Below are 17079 nucleotides of genomic sequence, written 5' to 3'. Positions count from 1 at the left end.
TGGAGCCATGGCAGTTAAAGTGGTGTCAAACTCATAATTTCTACAGTGCTGATGCAGCCTTAATTGGTCCACAGCCTGAAACTGTAAAAGTAGCTTAAAAGTAACAGTTACACTACAAAAAATGTGAAGTTATCCCTTGTTAAGTTAATGAAGCCATAATTATTATTGGTGAAATAAATAATTACTACAGGCTGAGTCTCCCTTATCCAAAATGCTTCAGACCAGAAGTGTTTTGGATTTTGGTTTTTTCTTTAATTTTGGAATGCCTGTATTTGTATATATGTACATAATGAGATATCTTGGAGATGGGACCTAAGTTTAAACACATAATAAATTTATATTTCAATATACCTAATACACATAGTTTGGAGATAATTTTATACAATTTTTAAAAACAATTTTGCGCATGAAACAAATTTTGTGTAGACCGAACCCTCAGAAAGCAAAGGTCACTATCTCAGCCACCCAAGAATAAAAGTGTTACTTTTTGGAGTATTTTGGATTTCAGAATTCCAGTCTAGATGTTGTTGGATTAGACTGATGTTCTGGGCTGTGTTCCTCTTGGCCATTGTGGGACAAATTTAGGTTTTTATTACAGAATTCAAGAATGGGCTTGGAAATTTCCAGATTTCCACATATGAGGTTGCAATAGCAAAGATGTTTCTTAACAGCATGTTAACATAATGAAACCTGAGCAGGGGTTCATTCATAGAAATACTAAAAATATCTGAGGTTTTTTTCCTGTTGTTTGATAGATGCCTGTTATTATTTGATGTCAGGGTGTATTACTGTCCTTTTGCAATGGCAGGATGATATAGTACAGGCCTTTGCCCTGCCCAGCTACTACTCCAATAAATATATCTCTGCTGCTTAATGTTACATGTGACCTCCACAATGAGTTGCTCATGCCATCTGTAGCTAAGGGAACAAGTCATTTTTCATGGCATGACTTGTCATTTCAGAACTATATGTCAAGGAAGCAGAGACCCACAGTAGGTTTGATGAACTGCATTTATCTGTATCTAGGTTGCCATGAAAGTCCTCTTGATTCCTTCAATTCAAGGCTCAGTCAAGTGTTTAATGGGAAATTCCCAGGTTTCTTTATTCTGCAAGGCATATGACTGTGCATTGTGTGTTTAAGCTGACAGAAATTCCCTTTTCAAAAAATTGTAGTAATCATACTCCTGAAGATCATATGTACACCATCTTTCAACAATATGTATTGTACCCCCCCACCTCTGAATTAATTTTAAATCTTCATCAGTCAGAAGGATCTATTGATTGATGCAACAATAATTTTCTAATTCTCAATACAGAGACTTCCTAAACCAGGGGCTGGAATTATGTGGGCCTCCAGAACTTGTTGAACTGGCGCCTCAGGCTCTGCTCACCTTTAGATAAAATCCACATCCTTTCAATTATATTTATTTGGTTTTAACTGCTTTTATGTTTTTAGATTGGCTTCACATACAGTTTGAAAGATGGCACCAAAGCAAGAAGAACAGGTAAGATTAAAATATATCTCTTCAAAATTTGGAAATGCTATGTTTTTGTAACAAATCAGGAAGAAGGTTTCACATTATGGAAAGCAAACGTTTTTAATAAACATTGTTTTGTTTTGTATTGAGTCAGCTGCTCCTCTGTTGTCAGATTGCATAGAACTATATATAACTAATGGGCTAGGTCAGAGGTAGGCAACGTGCGGCCCGTGGGCTGGATGTGGCCCGGCGAGGCCTTGGAACCGGCCCCAGCCCAGTCCTGCCACCGATTGTCGCCGGGGCCTTTGGCCTCTCGCGTGCAGGGGCAATTGTCTATAGAAACCTCAGAAACATGCATTTATATTAACATTTTTTAAAAATCAGCAATTTTTTTCGCGTGTCCTCCACTTTTAAAAAAAAGTGTCCACCATTTGAAATTTTTGTCCTACATTTGTCCCGGTTTATTTATTTATTTATTTATTTTTAAAAATTATTTAATTATTTATTTTTTGGCTTCGGCCCCCCAGTTGTCTGAGGGACAGCAACCCGGCCCCCAGCTCAAAAAGGTTGCCTACCCCTGGGCTAGGTGATCTGTGCAGCTTAAAGGCTCTGTACTGATACACCTAGTAGCATTTTAGAACTTGAAAAAGACTGCATAACTCTTGCAAGGATGAAGTGACAAAAATAAGTTTCCCTAACATTTATGTTGTAATGCTGAGTGTTTGTGGAAGAGGTGGAAAATGAAGTGTTTTTGCAATTGGGGTTATCACATAAGGGAATTCCCCCAATATGTACTGATGGGCAAAGTGTAACCTTCCAGTCTAGATATTGTTGGATTAGAACTCAGCATTCTAGATCCTTACTTATGCTGTTTAGAGAAGCTGAGAGCTGTGGTTGAACAATATATGGAACAGGGACGTAGCCAGGATTTTGGGAAGGGGGGGGGGGTCCAGACTAAGTGCCACCATTATAATGGGTCTTGGGTGCGGCGGTGCGCCAGCACACACCATTCATTTTATCTAACGGAAGGGGGGGGGTCCGGACCCCAAGAACCTCCCCCCCCTTGGCTACGTCCCTGTATGGAAGGCCATACATTGCCTGCTTTAGTAGCTGAAAGCAAGAATATTCTGTCCACTTCTTTTAAACATTAAAATGTCTTAAAGTGATTTAAGTTAAATTGTTAGCACACTTTCATGTAGGGCTGATGCCAGGACTGAAGAGTCTTGAGCAAAATAGCCTCTGATGGTTACCCTCTTTTCTTTTTTTGTGGGCCCTAGTGGCAGGAAATGAAGCTGTGTTGGCCTTTGGCTCTCATGTTGTTGGGGTATTGAACCCATCCCAGGCTTTAAAGGAGCTTTTCCAAGGTTTAGGAATTGGGTTCTTTTAAAATCTAGTTCAAAGCCTGGAGTGGATATACCAATGCACTGACATGGAAGCCACCAGATGCCACTGGTATGTGACAGTGCCTGATAGCTTTGTCTAACCACCATTTTAATTTCTCGCATTGCCCCTGCACCAGCATCACTCCAGGACTTTACAGAAAATTAAGATGGTTTATAAGCCTGATACATGATACAGCTTGGAGTGTGAGGATGATTTAAATTTAAGGCCTTGATGGGTATCAACAGTGGTCCTGCTGCTGTCCTAGTAGTTGTCTCACAATGCTGGGTATGGAGGCCAGTGATAGTTCCATGTGATTCTTTTAAATATTGGACCATGCATGAGAGAAACAATTAGTACACATTTGTTCTGTATGAACTGTGGCCCCATACAGACAGGCCAAAATAAAGCTGCTTTGGGTCACTTTGGAAGTATGCTGTTTAAATGATGCATGCGTCCTAAGAGTCCCGAAGCAGCTTTATTTTGGCCTGTCTGTATGGGCCCTGTGATTCTAGTCCTTCAATTGTCTCTTTTCATGTTGCCATGCTAGCTAGGAAATACTGGGATTTGTTATCCCTCAAAGTAACCTCTCCACACTTTGCTTTGAATGATCTGCACCTTCCAACCTGATGCTTCACATTTTTGACTTCTAAGTAAGGGAATACTAAATTGAGCTGTGCTTGCCTCTCCACCCTGTTTAACAAAGCACTTGGTTAAAAGTGTCTGCAAAGAATTTGCTGTACATATGCGACTGTAAGTCAAGACATTTATGCCCCAAAAGTGACCCCAAACACCTGAGTCAACTTACATACAGAGCAATACAGTAATAGGCTTGCCCCTCAAGGCCTGGCTGTCTCCCAAAGGCACTGTTGGGCTGACGAAAGACTTAAGAGGCAAACATTTGCTTCCTCCTCCTTCCTCAGCCCGGCTGCCCTCCGGGTGTCCTCTGAAGAAACAACTGGGCAGAGGAAAGGCTTGAGAGGCAAACGTTTGCTTCCTACTCCTTTCTTCCAGCCTGCTTCAGCCCGGTTGCGCAAGGGGACAGCCGTGCTGTGGAGTGGGAAGAAGGGATACCCTTTCCCCAAGAAGGTTTAACAAGTTAATTTGTTAGTTAATGGCACTCACTCTCAGACCTTGGAAACAACTGGTTAAATTTGATTAGCTACATGCTAATGCAGTTCCACGTTTCACCAACAAAGGTTAGCAAATACAGCTGGTTAACAATATTCATTATTCGTGTGGTGCGATGAATGAAAATTTTTAATTCGTTGTTCATTGTAGAGGGTTGTCTCAAAAAGAAGAGGAGGACCGGGGGGGGGAGCATTTGGGTTAGAAACTGGAAATGGGAAGGATTAGACTGGGGACCTCTGAAAACATGTGCTATAGCACTGACCTTTGCAGATCAAACCTTTACAATTAAGTGAATGGGAGGTAAAAGATGCAGTTATACTGTAATGCAGAACATTGTTCTGCATATTGCTGAGAGGCACTCCAAAGATTTCTAATGGAGAATATACCACCCTTGATTCACTAACTGGTCTCTGTACTCACTTAGAGCTGCACAGTTGCACTGGATCACTTTCTTCTAATTGGTATTAGCACATCATTCAACTGTAATTCAGAAAAGAAAATTCACAATATTTGAACGGTGAATGAACAGCATACATGATATGTGTATGAAAACATTCTAAGCTCTACTTCCTTCCTGAAGGAAATTGTGCACTATAAAAAAAATAAAAGATGGAGAAAAATATGGCTACTCTCTAAATGTATTGAGAAAGAAAAAAAATCAAGTCACATAGATATATCCTGTAGGTTGCTAACTCTGTTTCTAGCTTTTAAGCCCTGTAATAAGAAGATAATGCTTGCCAGTTTTGAAATACTGTTCTAATGTATGTAAGGGGTTTTGACCAATTGAACTATGGCACGGTACAGACCACCCCAAAAGGGTGACCTCCTGGCATCTGTTTTTCCGCCAGAGGGAAGCCTCAGCCGCCAAACCATGCGACTTGCTGCCGGCAGGAAACCCCCCAGCAAAAAGCGGGTTCTTCTCAAGCTGTAGTGGCAGCATAATAAGTGCGCCATTGGTGCACTCGTTATGTTAGTGCCGTGCGGACACCATGCAATGCTTATGTAACAATGGCAGTGTCATGTATACAGGGCGCCACCATTGTTACGCCCTCGTCACATGTGAGGGTTGCGGGGCATGTGGGCGCTTCCCCCCCGGCAACCCTAGCACGTAATGAGGGCATTGGAAAGGCCTATGAATGCCAAATATTAGTAGTAAAGAAAAAAACCTCTTTATTCCAACTGGGGAAATATGTAGTTGAAGAGACCATTTAATATATACTATTACTGTTCATATACATTTCCATCTGACAGATATACTGTCTTTGTTTAAAACAACATCTCCTTCATTTTGGGGGCAAATTTTCACCCCAAAGGGCCACCTCACACAAGTCACTTCTGATTGTGACTTGCAGGATTGTTAGTTGGAAGGTTTTTGGAGGAAGCATCCAGTAAATTTTCTGCTTCTTCAGGAGTGGAGTAAATTTCCAATCCTTTTTCCCTTGTATTTTTTGGGGTACAAAATGTGTTGGGGCCATATGATGCCCAAGGGCCACACTTGCCTACACTTTTGTACCCCAGATAAAGAGAGGATGTTTTGTGCTTTGTGAACCTCATGAACCAGAAGGAAACATTTGAATGTGCATCAGAATTGAGATAGGAAGTAGGCTCGAGTCTACAAAAACCCATGCTACCAGCTTCTCTCTTTCAGTCTCAAAGGTGCTATAAGATCCCTTTGCATACTGAATTTCCAGACTAACATGGCTATGTCTTTGAATTTTACCCAAAAGGGATTACTTTCAGTTGGAGGTACAGCTGATACTGGGTTGTTAGTCCGAACTAGAGCAGACACATTGAATCAGAGGAATTTACATAAAAATTAGTTTTTCAAGTTCCCATGGATTTAATGGATCATCCCTGGTTGGATTTAGGCCTACACTCCTATCTATGTGTTGTGCACATGTATTTATGCATAACTAGCTGCCTAAATACCCCCAAGAGCTTGTCTCAGCAGCTAAACAGGATCTCAGAAGGTCTGGTCAGTACTTGGATGGGAGCCCATCAACAAATACTAGGTGGTATAGGCTATAATTCAGAGGAGGGTAATGGCAAACCATTCTTGAGTATTTCTTACCTAAGAAAGCATTATGGAATTCATAGAGTTGCCATAAGTTGACAGGTGATTTGAAGGTATCCACTTACTCACCTGCACTATGTTTATTAACTTGAGTGTTTTCTGTGCTCTTTCATTTTTAATGACTCCGAGATTCTTTGAGTCAGATTCTGCACCAAACCCCATATTCTGCCCTTCTACACAATCATGGCTACACACAGCCTTCTTTCTCCTGTGTCAGTCCAGTACTCACTCTCGTCCAGCATTGTTTATTCTGATTAGCAACAGGTCTCTGGCTTCTTATGTAGAGGTCTTTCCTAGCCTGGTTGTTTGATATCATCTTAATTGGAGATGCCAGGGGCTGAATTGTGTAATGCTACTGAGCTCTGGTCCTTCTGTTTATTGCCAGATGTACAGTTTCTCTTGTTTAAATGGATTTATTATGCAAGCAAAATCACATGGAGAGAATATGAATTCTCTTTGTTAAAAATTCAGTATTTGGATATGCATATACGAGTTGATGGATCTTCCCAGTAAAAAGGTATTGGAAGCAAGTCATGTTGACATTAAAAAGAATTTGTAGCTCACTCATGCAAAATTTATGCAAAATGGCAAACTTACAAATAAAATATCTAAACATCTGTCTTTTAATGAGCCCAGATCAAATCAACATTTATATTCAGTGAGACAGAACCTAAATCACATAGTACAAATGGCAAATAATGTGGTTATAATTGTATGTGGAAAGATACCTTGAAGCTTTGCAGCACCTTGAGGGGATAACACAGGGAACATATATAGCGTATAGTAGAGCTGTGAGTGAATCACCTTTTAAAATAAAAATACAGTTGGGCTATGTTTTAACAGGGCCTGTTAAATAGGGCCATATATAATTGTGCTAGAATTTGAATTCTCCATAATTCTACACTAGGTTAGGTAAGTTAAAGAAGTAGGGAATGGGGGAAGAATCAGAAGACTCTAAAAATTAGGTGTGATCAGGAAGGCTGGAATTAAATTCAGTGCTACCTCTTAAGACAAGTATTCTTTTATTCCACGTCTGTAGGAAATAATTGGCATAGAATCAGTGTTGGAAAAATCTTCTGCAGCCATTGTGGTCTGGGGAAGAAGCCTGTTAAAATTCTTAAGTTACATATTTCAAAACTTTCCATGGCCAAAAGAAGTAGTTTTCTTCTATAACTTCATGATGTCCTTTGAGTGACTTGCTACCCAGATTTTTTTTCCATTCTTCAACCCTGCCCTAAAGAACTCTCTAATACCCCATAACCTGTAGGCTAAGGGTTCTACACAAACCTGTTGTGCTATTTAACAAGGAGCAACATCCCCTAGCTTGATTTGGAATTTGGCAAGAAAAATGAGTCTGTTTCCCAAAAGTAAATAAAATAAAATAACTCGGTTTATTTCAAGGCCAGATTGAGCCCACTGACTTCCCTGTACTGTCCCCTGGTCTGGCAGTAGCAATGTAGAAAAAGCCTTATTATGGGAGCACTCTATCACATCTTAAAGATCCTGGGAAATACAGGTTTCCTGGACTTTTATGCCTATATAATGGGTTCAGACACTTTGAGTAGATCATATTTTCCAGGGCGTCTGGTTCCAGAATTCTTTATTTGGCTTCAACAAGTTCTCCCTGACATTGCAGATGGCACTGACAGCACCTGATCAAGAGATATGGGAAAGTGAGATGCAGAAGTCCAGACAGGCAGGAGTTGATTTCTAACCTGCATTGTTGCTAAAGCCAGAAAATCATTTATTGGTCACTCACTCTTACCTCATATTGAAAGCAAAAAAGTCAGTGTGGTGTGGAGGCTGGAATTTCAGACTTAAGCCTGGGGAAACTCCAAATCTCTAGTCTGTGGTTTGGGCCAGTCACAATCACCACACCCAAACTACCATGCAGGCTTATTGTGAAGGTCAAGTGGAGTAGTAGTCTCATTTTTGGTGCCTTAGAGTAAATAAATAAGTGAAGTAAATCTGTATAACTAATAAATACAAGGTGCTAAGCTTGGTATTCTGGCCCAGAAAACCATACATTTCAGGAATAATAATTAGTCCCAATCTGTTGCTGGGTAAGAGGAGCCAGCATGGCATAATGGTTTGAGTGTTGGACTACGACTCTGGAGAGCAGGGTTCAATTCCCAGCTCAGCCATGAAACCCACTCTGAACAAAATCTTGCCAAGAAAACCCCATGATAACTCCACCCTGGGATTGCCATAAATTGGAAATGGCTTGAAGGCACACAACATCACAATAACAAGAGGACGATAGAGAATTGTGAGCACCAAGTTCCTTTACGTCTAAGCAAAAGTGATTAAATGTGTGAGAGGTAGAGGCCTTTTCTTTTCCCCTCTCCCACCATGGGTTGCATCCTGGATGCAATATTACTTCCAGAAGCCTTTTTAAACATTTGCATTTGATTCTGAACTTTTCCCCTATTTTGGGAGTGTTGGGGTACCTCTGGAGGGGTGGAGATAGAACCTACTGCATTTGCATGCTGTTTAGGGTTGCTTTGGGTCATTGCTAGCTGGGAGGATTGTACATGGGGACTCAGAGGTTAAAGAAACCTCTATTTTCTCCAACCTTGCTAGGCTTCCTCTGTACTGAATCCGTCTATCATGGCTGGGGAAGATGGGAACTCTGATCCAGGTTGAGGAAAGCTATTCAAAGCTAGTGGGGGTAGTGCTCAGTTATGCATGCTGCAATCCAGAAATCTTCCATTCTGCTCCTGCCTGTTTCATAACTTACAAGATGTTCTAAGCAAGCCATTATTCTTCAGCTGCCGTAGCAAGAGAATCACTGATCCAGGCTAACTAGTGGATTCCTAAGGCCAACAGAAATGGATTCAAGTACCAGATCCCATCTGAATTTGGAAACTAAGGAGTGTTATGCCCATTTTGTAGTTGGGTGGGGACTGCCAAGGAATACTAGGTAATATAGGCTATAATTTAGAGAAAGCCAATGCCAAATCTGAGTATGCCTTGCATTAGAAAACCCTATGAAATTCATGGGGTTACTATAAGTCAGTGGACAGCTTGAAGGCTTAAGTATGTGTAACCCCCTCCCCCTTTCTAGTAGTGCATCAGTTTGAAATGAAGACTGTTGAAATGAATGCTTCTTCTCTTTCGCTGTTGCTGATATCTTTCTTGAATTGCCCTTGGGATGTTTTGTGGCTCATGAACATGAGTCAGTTATCATCTGTTGTTTCGTTTGTTCTTCTGGTTTTCTAATGCTTAATCATTGCAGAGCCAATAATCTTCCTTGTATTATTTTTCCAGTTTCTTTAAAAAATATTTCCAATGGTCTGGATCCAGACTTAGTCATGCGTACATTGTTTTCAATGGGTCTTTAGTCATGATTAGGTGTTGTATTGAATTTATTTTCCAGATGTTGTTGAACTGCAGCTCCCAGAATTTCTCACCATTGACTGTGCTGACTAGGGCTGCTGGGAGTTGCAGCCAAAAAAATCTGGAGGGCTGCACAGTCCACTCCCTTGATTGAGATTCATTTACGCCCCTGTAATTTTCTAAGTACAGTACTCTTAAGTACACCAATATCTGGATCTGACCCATAGCATACTACCGTATTTCATTTAAATCATATGAATTGTTATTAACAGTTATTACTATATATAGCCATAGATGTATTGTTATCTAAAAATATTTATAGCAAAATCAGTGCACACAACTGGAGTTGTTGTCGTCAAACACTGTTTTACTAGAAGTGGAGAAAAGTTTTTAGTGATGATGAAGCTCCTTCATGCTTAGGCGACAACCACCATTTTTCTGTCTCTGCACAAATACCTCAGCATTGCTAAAACTCTAAAACCAACAGTGGGAATTTGCAGCATGTGGTGGGGGTTGGAGTGTATTCACAAGTCCCATTTTCTGGATGTGCTCCTCTGTGGAAAAGGAGTACAGTAATAACATTCTGGAAACACTGTAGGGGAAGATACAGAGTAACTGGCCTTCAAGAATACTTGTTCCAACTTGCAGAATAATCTTTTGCATGTTTACTTGCACATTTTTATTGGGAAAAGAAGGTAAACCACAATGATAGATGTGGGGCATATGGTTGTAGCATGGAATGCAAGGAACATACCAGCAAGTTCAAGGGAACAAAATAACAAGAAAAAGTGAAAGTGAAAGAGAGAGTAAATACTGGAAGCAAAAGAGTTGCTCAACCTAGTAGAAATGCAACCAGGTACAAGGGGGAAATACTCTCTTTGAAAATAAAATGGGGAAATTCCAAGGAGGGATTTAAAAAAAAAACCTTCTGTATTTTCCACATTTTATGTTCTCTGGCATAATAGATTTCCCACTTTTAACACATGATTGTGTCTGTAATATTGTCAGCTCATATCTGAGTGTAGTGCCTTTCACATCTGATGGGTATTCAAAACAGTGATGCAGGCAAGTAATTACAGAACTTGGAAAGTTATATTTAAACATTGTTTTAATTATACTGTTTTATTCATTCTTCCAAACTCTGATGCATTCTGGATTTATAAGAAGGAATAAACACAATAGCACTCACTGCCTGCCAACAACAAAAGTAAGAGATGATTAGCAGAACAGATGTATTTAATGCCACTAAAAAGCCTTGTGACTACCTCTTACAAAAAACAAACAAACAACCCCCCCCCCAACAATTGAAATTCAGTCTTTCATTTAAACCAATGGGGACTGATGAATTTAAACTGAAAGACCTTATTATTTCACATTTGTTTGTTTGCCTGGTACCATCCACGGTTCTGTTGTATTCTGAATGTATCCCATCCCTACCAGCATAACCAGTTACAAGAGCCGTCTTACTCATTCTGGTAAGTGGGGCTGTGATGCGTACCACTTCCCTAGAAATTAGGGTCTCCAAAAATAATAAATAACTGAATAGACCCAATAGCTGCTGTGGTAATGTCAGTGTTACCACTCCCTCTTTTCTATATTCCTCTGTCTGTGCCAAAATTATCCTTTACCATTATAAATCCAAATATTAGGCAGGATCGCAGACAAAGCATCTTATGGGTGAAATGTACAAGCAAGGTGTCCCTTACACCACACCACAGGATTTGCCAAATAACAATGGGGTTATATATTTATAGGCCAAAAGGTAGGATTTATGGATGGCAAACAAGGATAATCATAGAAAAGGTATGGTCATGAACAAAAGAAATTTAACTTGTTACAATCTTTGTTGTTGTTACATGCCTTCAACTTGATTTTAATTTATGGTGACCCTATCATAGCGTTTTCCTGGCAGGAATTATTTAGAGGATTGCTATTGCCTTCCTCTAAGGTTGAGAGACCATGACTTTGCCCAAGGTCAGTCAGTAGATTTCCATGGTTGAGTAGGGATTTGATACTTGGTTTCCCAGAGTATTAATCCAATACACCACAGTTGCTTCAACTACTACATTCTTTAGACATGCTAATTCTAACCTTGGGATTACAAAAAGAGGTGTGGAAAACATATATGACTCCTAAAACTTGTATTCAGGCTTAGTCAGTTTCAAAAGCACACCAGCTTGTGCATTCTCTAGCTTTCCATTGCTTAGGTCCCTGTGAGACACTGTTCTGCAGTCTGCTAGAGTTCTGTTGTTCAGGAGTGTATCCTGGCATCCTCTTTCATCCTACAGCTGCCAGCCAGTTTTAGCTGTAGCAGGAAAGGGAGTGTGTCCTGAAAGGTTTGCAGAAGGACCAGTACAGTTTCCCCTCACATCAGAAGGTTTCCCACCCTTTATTTAAATGGTACTAGAACTTAATTAGAGTGCCAGTTGGACTAGGATATAGGTTTCATTCCCTGCTTGGCCATGGAAATCTACTGGGCAAGTCACACTCTCTCAGTCTCAGAGGAAGGCAAGGGCAACCCCCCTCGGAACAAATTGTGAGAGTCAGAAATTACTTGAAAGCACAAAAGAAGGGCTTTATTTACATGTGACAGAAGCCCTATTCACCAATATGTGAGGGCTAGAGGGATGGGGCTTCACACTGCCCCTTCCCCTAATGTATGTCTCTCTGGCTTTACTTCGCAAAGATTCAGGAACATACATTTGAACCAGGCCCTGTCTCCTCAGTTCCTGATCTCCCTATTTTGAGCAAGAAGGTCTGAATCAGGAACTGAAGTCTGCTGAACATGTGTAGAGCTCTTCTGCTCAGTTGGAAAAGCTGCTTCATGAGGGTGGCCAATTGTAGGGAGAGATCTAGTCATGTTGAAGCAAATGTAAGTAGGAACTCCCTTCAGTTCAGTTCTCAGTGTGGCAAGATAAGGAGACTTCTGTATTAGAACTGATTATACCCAAAGGCTGTGGTAATGTCACTGCCATCTCTTTTTGCCATGTTCCCCGGGCTGGGCAAGTAAATGTACAAACTGATCACGCCCTTACAGTTTTGGAAGAAAGTGTGACTGACAGTTTAGGAAACTTTGAGATTGAATCCCACACCTTCCTTTAGCTAAAACAGCTTATTCCCAAATTCACAAGTTCAGACGGTCAGTGAGAGACACTGCTGTTTGCCTTTCCTCCTGGACAAGGGGCCTTTCTTTTGTCAAGCCCATCTATCAAGCCTGGCAGATCATTTTGTTTTGAGTCCCTGGACTGCTGCCCCAAAGTCCTGTCCTAATGGCACCAATGGCTGTCCACATTCCAATTCCTTAGGAGAGAAAATGCACAGAAGAAAAAGCTCACTCTATATGGGTAAAGTGGCTCTGTTTCTCCTGTTCTGTGGCACATTCCTTTATCTCTGGTGACAAGCAAGATGAGGAGACTTATTGGAAAGAGTGCTGTGTCCTTGCTCTGGGTGGAAACAAGGTGTGTTCTGCACTCTGCCCATGGAGGACACATTGCTTTCCCATGTCTTGGTAATAATGGAATTTACCATGCAAGCTGAGTTTGCAAGAAGCTTTTTTAGTAGATTTTAGGGTAAATAGCCAATGAAATGTTACTTGAAAGGCAAAATATATATATTCCTTTTTTTTTAAGTTTCATTGTGTTAAAGGGCACAGAGAAGTGTTGATTTTTAAAATGGTTTTTGTCATGCCAGTGTCTCTAGTTATGTTAACCCTATCAACAACCATGAACTGAAACTTCTTCACCTCAGCTGTACTTCCTCTTTAGACAGAAGGAAACTGTTTCATGCAAATTAAAGCAGTGAGACTGCAATGATTAACTTAAGGTCTCTGCCAAATTTCTATCTTTCTCCTTTTGTTTTCTATCTCAAAGTAATTTATGGGTGAAGGATTACCTTAGGTGAGTGGATTTGAGAACTGCACACAAAGAATATACTCAGATCCTGATGTGCAATTTAGGATGATATTGTCATGGGCTGAAAGGCACTCTTGATCACTCAGTAGTTCTGGAGGGGTAGTCTAAAGTTTCAGGGTGATATAGCTTTCCTACTTTTCTTCTGTCAGCCAAGACATTGTGCACTGCCCTTTGGCAGAAGACCTTTGAGTACCCACACCAGATATTGGGAGATATGCTCTATCCTTTGCTGCAGTACTTCCTCATCTCAGTATGATTTTCTGTGAAAAAAGTTGAGAATGAACTGCTGCTTTGCTGTCGTGATGTTTCCCAGCTTTATGATTGAGGTGTAGGTATTAGGAAAGGTTCTGTTACTCTGCATCAAGATTAAGTCTCCTCCTATTATACTCTCATATGTGTTATACACCATACATAAATAAATACCTGGATAACTGGACTTCGCTCATAGGATACATACTTGTTTTGTAGGTTTCGCCCAGAATTTAGCCATATAGATTCTGAAAATCATAGTCCCAAAAGTAATTCTGCTAAGCTCTGGTCCTATTTCATGCACAGTCCATGTATTATTCATGTCCAGTCATGTATTAGGAGACCCATCAAAATACTTAGATCTTTTTCATTTAAGCAAATGTGGATTCTTTTTAGCTACACTGAAAGTAGTGCTTTGCACTATCAGCAATAGCACTTGTTTCCTGTAAAAGGTCATTCTTCTTAACTTACTTGGAAAGCAAAAGTGATATAGCTTTTTAAAAATGAGATTGGCCATCTATTTGGTACTGGCATCTGTTTCTTGTGTGAAGTGACTGATTGACAATAATTCAGACTTTTCTCAATTGACAATACTTGCAACTTTTCCTGATTGACATAGCTGAGAACTTTTCTTACAAGCATGTATTTCCTAATTTGAAATACACAGTATTATCTAATTTGGAACTTCCCCTTTGGCTAATTCCCAAATATGTGCTATAGAAAAAAATAGTCATTGCTTTTCTTTTTGGTTGGGCAGCGTTTTGTTCGATTCCTCTTTCCACAACTTCTGTGTACTTTTTAAGGCAAGTCTGTTTGGATAACAAGAATATAAATAATTTGAGGCCAGCCAAGCTTGTATGAGTCCTCTTTTCAACAAGAGTTCCACATCAATATCTTCATTATGCTCTTGCAGGAATTTGTAACTGTCTTGGTTCGAGATCCCCAGCTGCAAAGGGAAGACTTTTGGCATTCGTATATAGACTATGAAATCTTCATTCATGTAAGTATGCTTGGTAGAGTGTGAAAAAGCTTTTCTATGGTAGTCATTTCCATTATTCCAATCAATTGGTGCTCTTATTTATTAATTAAAGTATTTGGATCCTACCCTGTAACATAAAATCTTAGAATATGACAAGCTAAAGCTTACAGGATATGTGAAAAGTATTCATGATCTTTCCCCCCTGCTTTCTCAGGTCTAAGCTATACAACAGAAATAATGCTGTTTGAGACTGCTTTAACTGCCATGGCTCCATTTTATGAAATCCTGGGATTTGTAGTTTGTTGTGGCACCAGAGCACTCTGACAGAGAAGGCTAAATATATTACAAAGCTACAAATCCCAGAATTCCATAGTATTGAGACATGGCAGTTAAAGCAGTGCCAAACTGCATTATTTCTGCAGTGCAGTTTAGACTGCAGAGAAGTGATACAAGCAGAACCTGATTGCATTTTTCCCCTCAGCTTTCCCTAACATGGCACCCTGCAGATGTCTTTGATTACAAACTTCATTCCTAGCCAGCATGACAATAGGGCATGCTGGCTGGAGATGATGGGGAATGTAGTCTATTTCTGAAGTGTACCAGGTCATGAAAAACTGTTTTCAGTAGACCATGGACCTGGAACTCTTAGGTATAAGATGTAAAACAGATCTAGTTAATGTAAAGTATAATCTTCAGATTTGATCTCTGTATCTACAACAACAATTGGGGTCTTCCTCCTATCTTCCCACTTCAGTCAAAATCCTGAGATGAACCAGCCTCTAATTAAGCCAGAGTATTCTGAAATACTAGTTTGTCTTAAGCACTGAAAGAATTGGGAAGGTATCCCAGAGCTACATTTTAGATGACAAATTATTTTAACTATATGATCATTTTGGAAGATTTTATTGCAGTCTAATCCTTTTTGATCAGTTTTTGTTAGCTGTGTACAGAGACTGATGTTTCTGGCCTACAAACAAATTACTGTTTGAGATCAAGGGGTTTACTCGACATTTGCAAGAGCATGCTGAGATTCCTTTCCTCCCAATTTCCTATTCTGATTGAAGCCCCTCATACTGTGCAGGGGGATGGCTCTCCATGCAGGCCTTTTTAGATTTTGGATATTGGTAGCGGGCAAATGGTATGCGAGCTAATGTGGCATTTTGATTTGAGTGTTGGACTTTGGCTCAGGAGACCAGGGTTCAAATCCCAGCTTGGCCACGGAAACATACTGTGTGACCTTGAGCAAGCCACATACTCTCTGTCCCAGAAAACCTCATGATAAGTTGGCCTTAGGGTAGCTATAAGTTGGAAACAACTTGAAGACACACACCAACAAAGTGGTACACAGTATTTTTAAGCTGCATTAGTTCACAGAGCAAGTAAATACAATTTCTTCACAGACAAACAGCATGTGTTTTACAAGGAAAACATCTTGTGTCCGGCGGCGCTTTAGAGAATTTGTGTGGCTTCGGCAGAGACTTCAGAGCAATGCAGTGTTAATGTGAGTAATTTCCAAATAGTAACAGGACAAGGACACTGAAAGAATGGCTTACAGTTTTGTACGTGACACAAGGGAATAATAGCACTAAGTAGGTAGGAGTGGGAAAAAGCCCTGTGCTGTGGCATGCATGTGGTAGAGTAATAGTGAGCCCATGCTGAGTTCAAGGCTAACCCACTCCAAGGCTACAGGGGCCATTTTTTACTATCCGGGAAGACCATGTCACGCCACTGTAGCTGCCATTTGGGATTTTGTCACTCTTTGTTGCTTTAATTGTGTCTCTAGCTGTTTGAGGGTGAGCCAAATAGGTACTTTAAAATGTTTTTAGTGTGTTTTGACCAGTTGTGGGGTTGGGTAGGGTTCAAAGAGTTGCAGAGAATCCTGCCAAGATCTATTTGCCACCCCTCCTCTATGAATCATGATACATACAGTCCCTTTCAATCCAGAAAGGGGTAGTTGCATATTTCCATATTGTCAGTTATAGAATACTTGCCTCTTTGTATTTCTTTCCTCTACAATTTGTTGGAGCAGCTATTTCCTCACTGCACACTATCCAGAGCTTAAAAATGTTTATTTTTTGGACTATAACTCCCAGTATTTTCCAGATTTACTGGCAGGGGGATTGTGAGAGTTGAAGTCCAATACAATAACTTTCCCATGGAAATTTAAATCATTTAAAATACGAATTTAAATGTCATATCAAACAGTGATTGGTGCAAATTACTGTGTGGAACCATAACTATGACTTTAGTTCCCCAGTGAACAGGCGACATGTGATTTAGAGGTGCTTTCATTTCTCATTTGCTTATTGCCCTCATCATTAGGTAAACTTGTCTCTAAAGAAGCAAAGGGCTCGTTTTTATTATGGCAAACCATCACAGCAAACTATATACTTAAGGGTACCTAGACATGATTTTCTGTGTTCACTTAACTGACACATTGTACTTCATTCAAATACCCTTCTAATGCTGTCGGACTGCCACTCCCATTCCCCCTTTCCATTGACTATACCAGTGATGGTGAACCTTTTGAGGTCTGCC

At 40.2% G+C, this 17079-nt stretch overlaps 1 protein-coding gene across 2 annotated transcripts in view; it reads left to right on the top strand.

Moving 5' to 3' along the window:
- SNX10 (sorting nexin 10) overlaps positions 1-17079 on the top strand; it is a 56579-nt gene that overhangs the window by 21919 nt on the left and 17581 nt on the right. For both annotated transcript variants that reach the window (XM_089533048.1, XM_089533049.1), the window contains exons 2-4: positions 1457-1505; positions 14476-14562; positions 15942-16042. In XM_089533048.1, coding sequence (XP_089389174.1) covers positions 1482-1505; positions 14476-14562; positions 15942-16042 — 212 coding nt within the window. In that variant the 5' untranslated portion in view covers positions 1457-1481. The remainder of the gene's footprint in view (positions 1-1456; positions 1506-14475; positions 14563-15941; positions 16043-17079) is intronic.

This window comes from Sceloporus occidentalis, unplaced genomic scaffold (genome assembly GCF_023333645.1).
Source record: "Sceloporus occidentalis isolate IW3139 unplaced genomic scaffold, rSceOcc1.0.p SCAF_7, whole genome shotgun sequence".
Taxonomy (NCBI): domain Eukaryota; kingdom Metazoa; phylum Chordata; class Lepidosauria; order Squamata; family Phrynosomatidae; genus Sceloporus; species Sceloporus occidentalis.
This window is presented reverse-complemented; position numbering and strand designations above follow the sequence as displayed.